This window comes from Tachyglossus aculeatus, chromosome 8 (genome assembly GCF_015852505.1).
Source record: "Tachyglossus aculeatus isolate mTacAcu1 chromosome 8, mTacAcu1.pri, whole genome shotgun sequence".
NCBI classification, from domain to species: Eukaryota; Metazoa; Chordata; class Mammalia; order Monotremata; family Tachyglossidae; genus Tachyglossus; species Tachyglossus aculeatus.
In genome coordinates this window covers 201,750-217,650 of record NC_052073.1, presented here as the reverse complement: position 1 = coordinate 217,650, position 15,901 = coordinate 201,750, and the positions used below count along the sequence as shown (strand labels likewise).

The window sequence follows — 15,901 nt, the reverse complement described above, 5'->3', positions numbered from 1 at the left end:
AGGGAGTAAGATGAGGAGTCTGCAAAAGAGACTGAGTAGGAGTGGCTAGAGAGAGATAGAAGGAGAACCAGGAGAAGAAAGCAGCAGTGAAGCCAAGTTTGGATAAAATATCAGTCAATTATATTTACTGAGCTCTTACTGTGTTCAGAGCACCTTACTAAGTGCTTGGGAGAGTAGAATATAACAGAGTTGGTAGACATGGTCACTGCCCATAAGCAGCTTACGGGCTACTGTGGGAGACAGACATTAAAATGAATTACAGATACATATATATGTGCTGTCTGGTGCTAAGGTTGGGGTCAACAAAGAGTACAAATTCTAGGACTTAGGGAAGGCCCCTTGGAGGAGTTGTGATTTTAATAAGGCTTTGGAGGTAGGGAGAATGATGGTCTGTCAGATATGAATGAGGAGGGAGTTCCAGGTTGGAGGGAAGATGTGGGTGAGGGGTCGGAGGTGAGATAGATGAGACTGAGGTCATCGAGTAGGTGAGTTTTAGAGGAGCAAAAGCGGCATGCAGGGTTGTAGCAGGATATTAGCGAGGTAAAATAGGAGGGGGCCAGGTGATTAGATAAGGTTTCCAGGTGAAGGGGGGTGGTCCACAGTGTCGAAGGCAGCAAGTAGGTGAGGAGAATTAGGATTAAGTAGAAGCCGTTGGAGTTAGCAAGAAGAAGGTCACTGATGACCCTAGAGAGGGCAGTTTCCTTGGTGTGAAGGGGGAGGAAGCCAGAGAATTGGAGGAGAGGAAGTGGAGGCAGTGGGTATAGACAACTCACTCAAGGAGTTTGGAGAGGAATGGTAGGAGAGAGATGGTGGTGATAACTGGAGGGAGCCTTGGACCCACCCCCACCTTCTGGGGCTCTAATGTCCATACTTTCTTACTCCACTACTTCTTCCTTCTTACCTGTGATTTCTGAATTACTGTCTGTCTCCCCAGCTAGACTTTAAGCTTTTAGAGGGCAGGAATAATGCCTTCTAGTTCTATTGTGAGTTCCCAAGGGCTTAGTTCAGTGTTCTGCACACAATAGGAGCTTAATGAATATTCCTGATTGATTGATTGATGATTGAAACAGGGCCCCCAATTCATGGTACAGTACTTGGAAGCAAAAAGTTAAAATGAAACAACCATCACAAATTAGAGCTCAAATAAAACATGTGGGTTTGTTTTTTTTTACCCATACAGGCCTTCTCTTTTCTAATTACAAACACAAGCCAACCTCTTAGCCTCTGGACACTTCGGTAGATTAAAAACAACTTCCCTTAGCAACCACATTCTAGCTACAACAAATAATCAGGAAATTAAGATAATTCCCATTCAACAAGGACTTTTCAGCCCTTAAAAGAAATCAATCAATCAGTGAATATTAAGTCAACAGATTGAGACTGTCTTGGACAGGAGAGCTAAATAGGAGTTTTGGTTCCCAGATTACCAATGATAATAGCCCTGATGTTTCCAGCCCCCCATGAGTGCAGGCAAATGGCAGAGAGGAGAGGGAACTCTGGGAAAGGGGAGAAGGGTTTCGGGGGAGAAGAGAGAAAGAAGGGGAGGGGGACTGCCACCAGAATCAGTTCTCCACTCCCAGCTGATGTCATCTAGAGATGGGCTTTGTCTCACCATTTGTTCACATCATCAAATCTCTCCAACTATTTTTCAAATGTTTCAGGGTCAATAAAAGCCCCGAAAAATTTCACCGAGCATTTTTCCCGTTAATTCTTAAACCCATGGGCATTTGAAAGAAAATAAAACCCACATGTTTTGTGGTAATGGAGGCATCCATTTTGTTGGAAAGTTTGCCAAGAACCTCTCCCATGGGTTGCAGGTCTTTATGAGGAAGTTCTCCCTATTTCTGGAGTTTCTAAAATGGATACTGAAATGACAGTGAGTTCTGGGAAATCTCTGAAGAGCGTGACTACAAATGGAAAATCCTTGGAATGAATTTCATCGAGATAAAGGAATACTGACATCACTTTAGGAGTCAGAGCCGAGAATTGTTTGGGTTCAGTGCTGTAAGAAGCCGGAACTGGTCAGAACTCGGCCTCCAGTGTAAGACTGTGTCCCGGAATAATTGGTGGGGGTTGGGGTTGGGGGGACGGAGGCAAGGATGGGAGGTGCAGCACCGACCTCTCCCTCCCCACATAACCCGTTAGCTGCTGGCATTCTTATAAGAATTTTTTTTTTTACTTCCAGCATTGTTGGGAATTAACTTTGTAGAAATTTGCCTGAACCTGATGTTAACTGTATTAGGATTTCTCAGAGAAGGAACATATACCTTATCCACCGAGATCATGGCAGCCAAAGCAGAACCGTGCACTGTCGATCGGAGGGAATAGATTATCCTCTAGAGCAAGTGAAAAGCTTTAACAGAAACAAAATGCCCCAAGCCCCCAGGAATGGTACCCCACTAGAATTCCAATAACGTACAGTTCTAACCCCTTCTGGATGAAAGTATCACAGTTACTTTGAAAGCGCAGCTCATCAGCAACTCCAGATCTGATCTGGAACACACTAGGCCACTCCACTATCGATAAACTAAGAACTTACTCTGTTTGGCCACTTTCTTTACTGATGCATCATCTTTCTTGCCACCGTATATCGTGCTTTTGCTCAGCCAGTCTAGATCCCATTTCTTCCAAAAGCCTTTGATGGGCTTTAGGCCTGTAACACCAAAGTCACACATTGAGTTGGCAAGTAATTTGGGATCTCCAACCCAGCTGGGAAAATGGAACCAGCATTGACTGGCACATTTGTATTCCTCATGGACCAACCTCTTGGGAGGCTGGCCCAGCCTTGCCCAACCTGACTCAGTCCGGCCCATGGATTTGGTTGACAGACAGACTCGGCTGAGTAACTCGGTCCTTGTCCTGGCTGCCCCCTGGAAATTAGCTGCCACTTAGCAGGCACTCTGAAGCCAGAAAGTTAAAGCATTAAAAAAAGAAAGAGGCAATCTTGAGAAATATTGCTTGTTTCCCAAATGGGAAGTAAATCTTCACTCTCTAGAAGAAAACCCCTCTGCTTGAGATTTTTAAAATTGTATTTACGTGTTTGCATTTGTGATGTTTCTCACTGCAAACTTTGACATTATGTTACACTTTGCAAGGACAATGAAAACTTCAAAAATCCAAAGTTCAGGTAATGCTAACCAGCCCCAGAATGTCCATTGTTGGTGAAGTCCTGGGGGAGCTCGATGGAGCTTGTGAATCAATCAATCATATTTGTGAACCAAGGTCCCACTTGACTCCTCCCCTTGAGAGTGACTGTGAATGGGGGAGAGGAGAGGGTACACTTAAACACTCAAATAAGAAGAAAATCAAAATCCAAACACCTACCACATAGATTACACATTCTCCCGTAAATCAAACATAGCAAGAGGAACCGTCTGTTCAGAGACAGTCATAAATGTAAATGTTTACTGGAGTAATTAATGTGGCTGGTGTCATTTTGGATTAATCTGAAAGGGCTTCATTGTTGAATCCTGAACTTCACTGTATCTGTAAAATGTCTCTCTTGCTCTTCTGGCTCGCCTGTCAGTCATCACACAGCAGCTGCTTGGGTATCCTGTTCTTGCTCATTCCCCACCCATGGCCTGCCCCATAAAGTCTGGTGTTGAATGGGCATTACCTCAATGCTGGTAACCTGCCGGGATTACCAGCTGATGCTCAGTTGGCACCATCCTCTGTTAACATCACCAAGATCCGCCCTTTCCTCTCCATCCAAACCGCTACCCTGCTGGTTCAATCTCTCATCCTATCCCGACTGGATTACTGCATCAGCCTTCTCTCTGATCTCCCATCCTCCTGTCTCTCCCCACTTCAGTCTATACTTCACGCTGCTGCCCGGATCATCTTTGTGCAGAAATGCTCTGGGCATGTTACTCCCCTCCTCAAAAATCTCCAGTGGCTACCAGTCAACCTACACATCAGGCAAAAACTCCTCACTCTCGGCTTCAAGGCTCTCCATCACCTCGCCCCCTCCTACCTCACCTCCCTTCTTTCCTTCTACAGCCCAGCCCACACCCTCTGCTCCTCTGCTGCTAACCTCCTCACTGTGCCTCGTTCTCGCCTGTCCCGCCATCGACCCCCGGCCCACGTCCTCCCCCTGGCCTGGAATGCCCTCCCTCTGCACATCCACCAATCTAGCTCTCTTCCTCCCTTCAAAGCCCTACTGAGAGCTCACCTCCTCCAGGAGGCCTTCCCAGACTGAGCCTCCTCTTTCCTCTCCCCCTCCCCATCCCTCCACCCTACCTCCTTTCCCTCCCCACAGCACCTGTATATATGTTTATACAGATTTATTACTCTATTTAACTTGTACATATTTACCATTCTATTTATTTTGTTAATGAGGTGCATCTAGCTTTACCACTATTTATTCTGATGACTTGACACCTGTCCACATGCTTTGTTTTGTTTTCTGTCTCCCCCCTCTAGACTGTGAGCCCGTTGTCGGGTAGGGACCATCTCTATATGTTGCCAACTTGTACTTCCCAAGCGCTTAGTACAGTGCTCTCTGCACACAGTAAGCACTCAATAAATACGACTGAATGAATGAATGAATGAACCCATCAGTGGTATTTATTGAGTATCTTCTGAGTGCTAGACACTGCACTGAGAAACTTGGAACTGTATAGCAGCAGCAAGACAAGTGTTCCCTTCCCTAAAGGAATTAAGACCTCAGTGGTGGACACTGACAAGAATGATGGCAGATAGTGAAAGTTTGGGGAAGACTAAGGATAACGGTGGGAGCAATACAAAGATAACAGTTTGAAAGAGCTGCACAAAAAACTAAAAGTATAGATGAATATTTAAATGAAATATATATTAAAATGTGCATGTTTACGTGAGGGTATTTTTAATGGTATTTGTTAAGCGCTTACTATGTGTCAAACACTGTTCTAAGTGCTGGGGTAGGTACAGGTTAATTAGGTTGGACACAGTCCCTGTACCACATGAGGCTCATGTCCGATTAGGAGGGAGAACAGGTATTTAATCCTGTTTTACAGCTGAGGAAACCGAGACACAGAGATGTTCAGCAACTTGAGGATGGGAAAGAAATACACACTAAACGTGGGTGTTGGGGTGATACAACTGGGCTGTTCTGAATTTATGAAGAAGGCTGCCTGGAGAAGTTGGGATTTGGGGAGGGCTTTAAAAATGGGGAGAACTGTAATCTGTAGAATTGAGGTTTAGTTGAGAGGGGGTTTCCAGGCTAGAGGGACATCTAGAGTGAGGGAATGGAGGTGGGAGACAACCTCTCAAAAAAATCCTTGCCTTCTTGATAGTTCACTACTTCTTTGTCTACAGACAAGTCACCAGAGAGTATGCTGCAGAATTCAGAGGCAGCATTGTTTTTTGTTGCCAAGGGACAATTTTGATTTCAGAGATTCCTAGGGCTTCCTATAACTGTACATAATCTCAGTTTTCTGTAAGCTTACTGCCAGCCCATATTGCTGCCCTAACTTTGAGAAATGGTACACAATCATTTGCCTGTCTTTGTGTGTGCATGTGTGTGTGTGTTTGTGTGCATGCCTGCATGTGTGTGTCCCTGTGTGCACAGATAATACAGTGACTTCTAAATGGCCATTGTAGAAACTTTTGATGATGCTTGTGGCCTGCATGGTGGGGAGAAGCTCTCCAGAGGACCCAAGCAAAAGTAGCTTTCAGGCTCCTTGGTGCATGGTGCTGTAGAACAGACTGCACTGACCCTGACTCACCACACGGTTCTATTTTCCTGTAGTTGCAATGGGGCTAGATGGGTATGTGGCCTGTCATACTGTCTGGAGGGGCCGATGGATCTTGGAGAACATCTCTGAGGGGGCAAGTCGGCACAGTAGTTCCCATGCTAAATGCTTTCTTAAAATCTAGGATTAGAGTTTCCAGGACTGGGTGGTGCTCCCTGCTGTGGTGCTCGAGCCAGCTTTGGCTGCTCCATGTTGGGGTCTGAAGTGGTGTCAAGGTTCGGGCTCCACAGTGTTGACTCTGGTCTTCCACAGAGAGGTGAAGGGTCTTGCTAGACTATTGCCAGCAACGCAAAGCCAGAGGACCTCATGACAACTCTCACTTTTCTTCCTGAGAAGATTAATTCCAGTATTGCCTGGAGTTCTGAGGCATTGCTTCCAAGTTCCATCAGCTGAAGAACAGCCAGTGCTGGCATGTAAATGCAAGAGTCCCCAGGAAACCTTCCCCAGCAAGCCATGTGCCCATGCAAGGCCAGCCAACACTGAGCCCCGCTCCTGCTTGTCACAGCTGCTCACCAGGTAGTCCCTTTCTCGGGGTCTTGGGCCAGGAGGTCAGAGAATCTGGGTTCTAATCTCACTCTGCCATGTGTCTGCTGTGAGAGCTTAGTCAAGTCACTTCTCTTCTCTGTGCCTCAGTTACTTCCTCTGTAAAATGGGGATCAAATCTTCCTCCCTCCTATTTAGACCATGAGTCCCAGATGGGACAGGGACTGTATTCAACCTGATTAACTTGAATCTTTCCCAGAACTTAGAACTGTGCTTGGCACATTATTATTATTGTTGATAATCATAATAAATGATTATTATTCCAACTTTTTCCAACGGAACATTAATTGTAGTAATACAGTTTTGGAAACACACAGTTTGTATTTACCAGGTTAACAGTTGAGTTATTTTGAAAGGCAGGGCTCATTTAAGGTGCCTTGCTGAACTAATGATAAAGTATGTTTGGATCTCACTAGCTGAGGCTCTAAACTAGAACTGACCATTGAGGATGGCTTTCTTATGTAACTACTGCTCTGGCCTGTTATCGGTCAATCAATCCATCAATCAATTGCATTTATTGAGCACTTATTGGGTGCAGAGCACTGTATTAAGCACTTGTGAGAGTACAATAAAACAGAGTTGGTAGATACATTTCTTGCCCACAATGAGTTCACAGTCTAGAGGGGAAGACAGACATTAATTTTAATAAATGCATTATGGATATAATAATAATAATAATAATGGCATTTATTAAGCACTTACTATGTGCAAAGCTCTATTCTAAGCGCAGGGGAGGTTACAAGGTGATCAGGTTGTCCCGCATAGGGCTCACAGTCTTAATCCCCATTTTACAGATGAGGTAACTGAGGCTCAGAGAAGTTAAGTGACTTGCCCAAAGTCACACAGCGACAAGTGGAGGAGCCGGGATATGAACCCATGACCTCTGACTCCAAAGCCCGGGCTCTTTCCACTGAGCCATGCTGCTTCTCTAATGGATATACGTGACATGGGACTGAGGGAGGAGTGAATAAGTGTGCAAATCCAAGTACAAAATGGGCACTTTTATTCCTTCTTTTACTCATTTTTACTCTCACAGTTTAATAATAATGCTGGCATTTGTTAAGCTCTTACTATGTGCCCAGCACTGTTCTAAGCGCTGGGGTAGATGCAAGGTAATTAGGTTGTTCCACATGGGGCTTACAGTCTTAATCCCCATTTTACAGATGAGGTAACTGAGGCACAGAGAAGTTAAGTGACTTGCCCAAAGTCACACAGCTGACAAGTGGCAGAGCCGGGATTAGAACCCATAATAATAATAATAATGATGGCATTTGTTAAGCACTTACTATGTGCAAATCACTGTTCTAAGCTCTGGGTGGATACAAGGTGATCGGGTTGTCCCACGAGGGGCTCACAGTCTTCATCCCCATTTTACAGATGAGGGAACTGAGGCTCAGAGAAGTTAAGTGACTTGACCAAGGTCACACAGCAGACGTGTGGCGGAGCCAGGATTCGAACCCATGACCTCTGACTCCCAAGCCTGTGCTGTTTCTGCTAAGCCATGTTGCTTCTCTTTAGTAATTGAGAAGCAACATGGCCTAGTGTATACAGCATGGGACTGGAAGTCAGTAGGACCTAGGTTCTAGGCCCAGCTCTGACACCTGTCTGCTGTGGGATGCTGGTCAAGTCACTTAACTTTTCTGTGCTTCAGTTACCTCAGCTGCAAAATGGGGATTAAGGCAGAGAGCCCCATGAGGAACATGGACTGTGTCCCGCCTTATCATCTTGTATCTAACCCAATGCTTAGAAAAATGCCTGGCTCATAGTAAACACTTAACAAATACCATATAAAAAAGTAAACACATACTCGTAGCTGTTATTGCAGCTATGAGCCCTCAGAAGAGGGGAGGCTGATACATTTCTGTCTTTTCCCATTCTGAGGTGTCTGACAGCATTTACCCTTTGTGAGTAAAAGGGAAAGCACTTTATGTTTATGTTTATTATAGTTCCCATTCTCCCCCTTCTAGACTGTGACCCCATTATTGGGTAGGGACCGTCTCTATACGTTGCTGATTTGTACTTCCCAAGCGCTTAGTACAGTGCTCTGCACACAGTAACTGCTCAGTAAATATGATTGAATGAATGAATGAATTTTGGTAATACAAAGTACTTCATGATTCCAGTTAATATATATGCTCTACTCCTCCAATGTGATCTGATTTGCATGATGATAATTCAGCAAATAGTTACTAAAGTCCTAGAGTATAACTCTGTGGCTTTTGATTTCCTTTGCAGTGAAATATTACAATTCCATTTACCAAAATGTTTAATTTCTTCCAGAGATATGAAGAAATGCATACTCCAGAAATCGTTTTGGTTTCCTTTTGGTAGTCCATTTGACAATTTCTGATAATCCAACATGTATTTACAGTATTATGTAGTACGTTACAGCCACTTAGTGGTTCCTCCAAATGTCATAATTTCCTATTTTGTCTATTTCATTTCCTAAAACTGGCTCTGAGTAGGGGCTATTGTAGAGACAGAAGCATTTGTCAACAGCAGTAGGCTTGGCTCTGGCAATCAGCTCTCGTAGAATTATTTGCGAGGATGGTGTTCCTAAAGCCTTTTTTTCTGCATTTTCTATTTCAAGAATTGACTGATTACATCCAGTTCATATGAAAATATTTCCATCAGAAGCTGGCTTCATAGAAAACTAGCATTGTAGTACTTGTGCCTTGACTTCCTCCTTCACAGTTGACAGAACTCTCCTCTTCCCATCTTCAAACCTGCTATGAAATCATATCTCCTCCAAGAGGCCTTCCCTGACTAACCCCATTTCCTCACCCTATTTGCCCTCCTTTCTGCATCACCTGGGCCCTTTGACACAACCTCCCCCCTCCCCAGCACTTATGTGTACAGATCCACATTGTCTTTTCCTGAACTGGTAATTTGTTTTTGTGTCTGTCTCCCCCAGTAGACTGTAAGATCCTTGAGGGCAGAGACCATGTCTACCAACACTCCACTCTCCCAAGTGCTTAGTACAGTGCACGGTACACAGTAAATGCTTACTAAATCTTATTGATGGACTGCCATCGCATGAAACGGCAAAACAGTTTCTTCTGCTGCTGCAGAACATGGTGCAAAGTCAGATGGGCACTGTGGGAAGAAAGCTTTCCAATTCCTCAATGGCAACTGATCCAAAATACATAATGAACACATGCATTATGGCAGAACTGAGCGCTCTGACAAGTTTATCGAGACATCAAGGTTACTTCCTAATGTGGCTGCTGACCATGTCGGCGTAAAGACACCAAGTCAGAGCCTCTCTGACAGAGCAGGTTCAGTTCTAGCCATCCTTTTCCTCACAGCCACCCTGGAGGATGTGGCGAGAATTCTGGGAGCTGCCATCCATGCGGTTCTGATCTTCGGTGAAAATCCTTCTGCCATGAGCCAAGTGTGTTGCCCAAAGTCTTTGAACCGCTCATCCAGGAGGGCCATCCTTGTCACCAGTGTCGGTGGTCCAGAGCCACTCATACCAGAAGTCGGTTGGGAGGTCCTGAGCTGCTTTCCAGAACCAGCAAAGCACCGGGGACAGAGACTGTAAGCTCCTGAAGGGCAAAGACTTTGGGTTCCACCTCTGCCAAACTCTCCCAAAGGGCTTACGGTGCTCAGCATCCAGCTGGTGCTTGATAAATTAAGTTGAAGGCTGAGACTTGATATTAGTTTGCACGTGGCCAATCCTACCCACAACCAAGAATCCTTATCTGTATAGTTACTGTGGTCACTGAATTCTGCTACCTGAGTGGTTTTATTTATTTATTTGTTTATTTCTATTTCTATTACATATTTATATCTATATTTATTTATATATTTATATAAACATATACTTTATAAAAATATTCAGTTGTCCTTTGTGTGTGTGTGTGTGTGTGTGTGTGTGTGTGTATATATATATATATGCATGCATGTATATAGATACATAAAAATATTCAACTGTCCTTTGTATTCCAAGAGGACACCACTGACGGTGCAGTTCACCTAAGAGTTCAGGAATGGTTGAAAAAGCCAATGTGGGGTCCACAGCCCCAGCCCCAGTGGGCAACCAGAAAGGTTATCTCTTGATGAGCTGTTGTGATGCTTGTAGCAGATGGTGCTGTTTTCTCCTCTGCCTCCTTGTCTCTCTTTTCATATGAAGCTTTGGCTCAGAGAGAGCTTAGCCACTCCCTTCTTGCTGGCCATGTGCCACTCTGGTCTGTCCTCAGCCACTGATGCCCAATTTTCTGCTGGGTTGCAGCATTATCTGAGGTTTTGTTTTATTCTGTTTAAAAATGCTTTCTCTGCCTTCCTAGCTTTCGCTTCCCTAATTTTAGCTCTTTAAATAGCAACTGTTTGGGCATCCTGCTAATAATAATAATAATAATGGTATTTATTACTATGTGCCAAGCACTATTCTAAGCACTGGGGTAGATACAAGATAATCAGGTTGTCCCACGTGGGGCTCACAGGCTTCACCCCCATTTTACAGATGAGATAACTGAGGCACAGAGAAGTGAAATGACTAGCCTAAAGTCACCCAGCTGACAAGTGGTGGAAGTGGGATTAGAACCCACAACCTCTGACTCAAAGAGCCCCATGCTCTTTCCACTAAGTCATGCTGCTAGATACCTGGGTAGTCCATTGGAGAGCTCTCTGCCCAGGGAAGCTGGGATAAACAAGGAGCTAGAAAAACCACACCAAGAGGGCTTATGTATCCTTTTGACACAGAGTTTGGAGGTGATATAATGGTAATGGAATGTATTGAGCATCTGTTGAATGCATTGCACTAAACTGTCTGGGAAAGTACAACAGATGCACAAGACACATTCCCCTGGGTCCACAAGGAGCTTACACTCTCACAGGGGAGAAAGCCACAAAGATATGGGCAAATTGTTGGACCAGTAGGAAGAACTCAGATTGATAGGAGTAGAATTAAAAGGCCAGGATGAATGATTAGAATAGGTCAGAATCAATTGGATGCAACAGAGGATCAGGATTCAGACCAAACTGAAGGCCTTTGGGCAATGGCTGTGCTCCACCTTTTTTTTGGTTGTGAGGCCGAGACCTAGAACAGATTCCACACAGGACTTCTCAAATAGGACATCTGGGGCAGTTCACCCATCATCACCTGTAGGCAACATTTACTGAGGGTCACAGTGAGGCCCTGGGCCACAGTCAGGCCCTCCCTCTCTCCCTGCCTGCCCTCCCTCCCTCCTTCCCTCTTCTGCTGCTGGCTCCTTTGGCACTACAGCCATGCATGTCCCAGTAGCAGAGAAGGGATGAGAGAGAGAGCAGCCTACCCAGATAGCACCTCACAGGGCAGCAGTCTGGGTAGGCAGGTGCTCGGTGGGGAGCTGGATGCTGGGAGGCCTGAAGACATCACGTGGAGGCTCGAGGAGTCCACCTCAAGGGCAGTGGCAGTGCAGGGCATGCTGGGCTAGGAGATAGGTCAGCCTGGATATTCTTGAATATCCAGGTGGAAAGGTGATAAATGTCAACTGGGTAGGAGCATGGCTTAGTGGAAAGAGCCATAGAGAAGCAGCATGGCTCAGTGGAAAGAGCATGGGCTTGGGAGTCAGAGGTCATAGGTTCAAATCCTGGCTCCGCCAATTGTCAGCTGTGTGACTTTGGGCAAGCCACTTAACTTCTCTGTGCCTCAGTTACCTCATCTGTAAAATGGGGATTAGGACCGTGAGCCCCACGTGGGACAACCTGATCACCTTGTATCCTCCCCAGCACTTAGAACGGTGCTTTGCACAAAGTAAGCACTTAACAAATGCCAACATTATTTTTAAGAGCCCAGGCCTGGGAGCCAGAGGATCTGGGTTCTAATTCTGACTCTGCCACTTGCATGGCATGTGACCTTGAGCAGGTCACTTCACTTCTCTGTGTCACAGTTTCTTCAACTGCAAAATGGGGATTCAATACCTGTTCTCTCTCCTATGTAGACTGTAAACCCCATGTGGGACAAGGACTGTGTCTTCTTTGATTAACTTGTATCTACCCCAGTGCCTTGTACATAGCAAGCACTTAACAAATACCATAAAAAAATTAAACTCCAGAGATGTTTTGTTTTTTTGTGATTATCAATCCCATGAAAATTAATGCCATAAGTTAATTTCTTAAGTGCTTGGAGAAGTGGAGTTTAGGACAGTTCACATTGGCTCAGTGCTCTGACTCCATGGCCAGTCGGCATTTCAGTCTCTTCCGACTGCATCTACACTGACAGGCAAAAACCCTTGGGGAGAGGCAAAGATTTACAAATGTGACTTTTAACTTCGAGCACTTCTGCACAGAAACTGTAAGTTCTTGAGTTAAGTGCATAAAAATGTGTTGTAAACTTTTCCACTCGGCAGCCACTGAAGTCTTTGGCGGAGTTTGCCAATAGAGCAGTTTGCAGGGTGGAGATGAGGGAGCAGATAAACAACTGGAAACATTTTCAAAATTGTTGGCTATCTCCTTGGTTGACACATTTCCTTCAACTGATGGGCCAACGAATGCCGCCCCCCAAAACCACTTTCAGACTTGTCAGCGTCAGCTCGCAGGGATTTGAAGTGGGTGGGTGTGAAGCCCACAGATAAGGCATTTGTGACCATTTGTCTTTCCACTGATCTGGAAAGAGCTTCTTCTTGTGACACGGATATTACTGTGAATATAGTTATGGGCTATTGAGATCCAAGGTGTTTGAAACATGTTCTACTGGGAGAGATGTTCCTGAGAGAGTCATTCAAAAGTCCCAATATCGTTCAATCCAAAGGATTAGCTGGAAGAAACATATTAAGTCATAGACCTCGAGACCTGCCCGAATACACTAAAATGGACTAGCCTAGCTTCAACTCTAGTCCTTGGGCACTTTTATGATGGTTTCAAGAGGTTGGACACGAAATGCCAAGTCGATGAATGCACAATCGGGCGACTCAAGAGGTGCCAGTAAACAAACAGTTGAGGCACTGTTTCTCTTGTTCCACTGCTCTCCTTCTGGCATAATTACTAGGGACAAAAATAATCTCACCAATCAGAAGTGGTGAGGATGCCCGGGGGCTTCATTTCAGTGTTTCAGTAAAAACGTAATTTTGAACTCTCAATTCTGGGGAAATCTCTGTGTCTAATCCTGGCTCCACCATTTGCCTGCTGTGTGACCTTGGTGAAGTCACTTCACTTCTCTGTGCCTCAGTTACCTCTTCTATAATATGGGGATTATGATGTGGGCCATGGATTGTGTCTAACCTGATTATCTTGTATATACCCCAGCATTAAGTAGAGTGTCTGGTACATAGTAAGTGCTTAATAGATACCATTTAAAAAATTAATGAAAACTTAAGGTTTCTAGAATATGGCAAAACATTCATTCCCTTTTACAATAATAATTGGAAGGAAATGTGGATTTGGAAGGAGAGGGACTAAAGGAAAAAAGTGTGGGGCTGTGAGTCAAAAGACCCAGGTTTTAAGTCCCAGATCTGCCACTGGCCTCCTCTGTGACCTTGGACAAGTCACTTCACTTCTCTGTGCCTCAGTTTCCTCATCTGTAAAGTGGAGATAAAATTCCTGGCATACCATCCTCTTAGGCTGTGAGTCTTGAATGGCTCAGGGACTGTGTTAGAGCTCATGATCTTGAACCTACCCAAGGGTTTAGCACAAGTAAGATTACCACCATCATCCTCCTCACTGGGGAGGATATTATATGACTTTCCTATGGATTGTCCAAGGGTGCTAAGCTCTCTCTCAGTTACCTTGGGAGACTTGCTGTAGCTATGCTCTCAGTTACTGGGAAAGAATCCCTAAAAGGCTGCAATGCCATTCTTAACTGGGCCCTATATTCCCTTTTCAGAACCCCAGAAAGGAAGGGCTTGAAATTCTCTTTAAATGCTGAGTTCCAGCTCACCATGGTGATACTGGGTATTGAGCTTCCCAGGATGGGTTTCATTCATTCATTCAATCATATTTATTGAGCGCTTACTGTGTGCAGAGCACTGTACTAAGCGCTTGGGATGTACAAGTTGGCAACATATAGAGACAGTCCCTACCCAACAACGGGCTCATAGTCTAGAAGGGGGAGAAAGACAACAAAACAAGACATGTAGACAGGTGTCAAAATCATCAGAACAAATAGAATTAAAGCTATATGCACATCATTAACAAAATAGATAGAATAGTAAATATGTACAAGTAAAATAAATAGAATAATAAATCTGTTCAAATATATACAAGTGCTGTGGTGAGGGGAAGGAGGTAGAGTGGGGGGGATGGGGAGGAGGAGAGGAAAAAGGGGGTTCGGTCTGGGAAGGCCTCCTGAAGAAGGTGAGCTCTCAGTAGGGCTTTGAAGGGAGGAAGAGAGCTAGCTTGGGTGGATGTGTAGAGGGAGGGCATTCCAGGCCAGGGGAAGGATGTGGGCCGGGGGTCGCTGGCGGGACAGACAAAAACAAGGCACAGTGAGGAGGTTAGTGGCAGAGGAGTGGAGGGTGCGGGCTGGGCTGTAGAAGGAGAGAAGGGAGGTGAGGTAGGAGGGGGCGAGGTGATGGAGAGTCTTGAAGCCGAGAGTGAGGAGTTTTTGCTTGATTTGCTTGATTTGGTTTCCTCACCAAACTTAGGACGGAGACTCTGCCCTCCTGCTTTCCCTTTCTCCCTCCCTTCCTCCATCCCTTCTTCCATCCTTGCTTTTCTTCCTCTTTCCAGTCCTCCCTCCAGCCCTCCCTCCAGTTCTCCCATCATCTTTCCTCCAGCCCTCCTTCTGTCTGTCTCTCCCACTCTCCAACCCTTCCTGGAAGTGCTAGATAAACAACGCACTGAAATGCATTCTTCTCCCACCTCTCACTAGGGGGACATGAAGCCCTCTAGAGAGGCTGATGAGAGAGAGAGAGAGCACCACCTCCATGACATCGCCTGCTTGTTCTTGGTTCAAGTTGAATATTGCTCCTTGGGAACCTTGAGTGTAACAGATTCCCTTCACAATCTACTGAAGGGCAGAGTGGATTCCTGAGGACAGAATCTCAGAGAGCAGAACATGGGATGGACAGATAAGGGGAGTCAGGGGAAAAGTTCTGGATTAATTAAATGGAGAGAGAACATTTGAACAATATTTGAATTCAAAGTACCTGAGAACCACTGAAAAATGATATTCCCTATTTCCTCCTTAAACTCATCATCAAAAAGCTTGCTGGAGTCGGGAAATGCTTCGTGGAAGGCCGTATAGATGGCTTGTGACAAACAGTCAGGGTAGATCTATCAAAATAAAGAAGTATCTTAGTACAATTTTATGAGATTTACAATAAAATATAGCTGATTTTCTTTTCCCCAAGGAATGATTATCGAGTTGATGCATCATCTAGGCCCTTGGTTTATGCTCCCAAAGGAGCATTGCTCCCAAAGGAGGAACTGGATGGAGAGAACAGTTAAAACACAGATTAGTTCCAACGGCTACTTGTCAGAAGCTCTTATCGACATCTTGTGTGGGAAGGTGACTCTCAAGTTTTTGGATCACATCAGTTCATATCTCTGTGCTTCCTTTGATGCAGTCTCTTCAGATAAGTATCAGTGGGCTGTGCAGAACTGAGACACTTTGGCTAGCTATACAAGAAGCAATTCAGTGGAAACTACTAGCTGTGGTTCATTTCCCAGCTCTAGCAGGTTCCCCAAGGTAGCCATTATCATCA

The 15,901-nt window shown here is 45.0% G+C and overlaps 1 protein-coding gene across 1 annotated transcript in view; it reads right to left on the bottom strand.

The window, feature by feature from the left end:
* The window catches only part of FAM227B (family with sequence similarity 227 member B), a 154,868-nt gene that overhangs the window by 124,022 nt on the left and 14,945 nt on the right, over positions 1 to 15,901 (bottom strand). Inside the window, exons 8-9 of the mRNA XM_038750320.1 lie at positions 15,344 to 15,470; positions 2,540 to 2,653 (exon numbers count right to left, since the gene is read on the bottom strand). Of these exons, the coding sequence (XP_038606248.1) occupies positions 2,540 to 2,653; positions 15,344 to 15,470 (241 nt within the window). The remainder of the gene's footprint in view (positions 1 to 2,539; positions 2,654 to 15,343; positions 15,471 to 15,901) is intronic.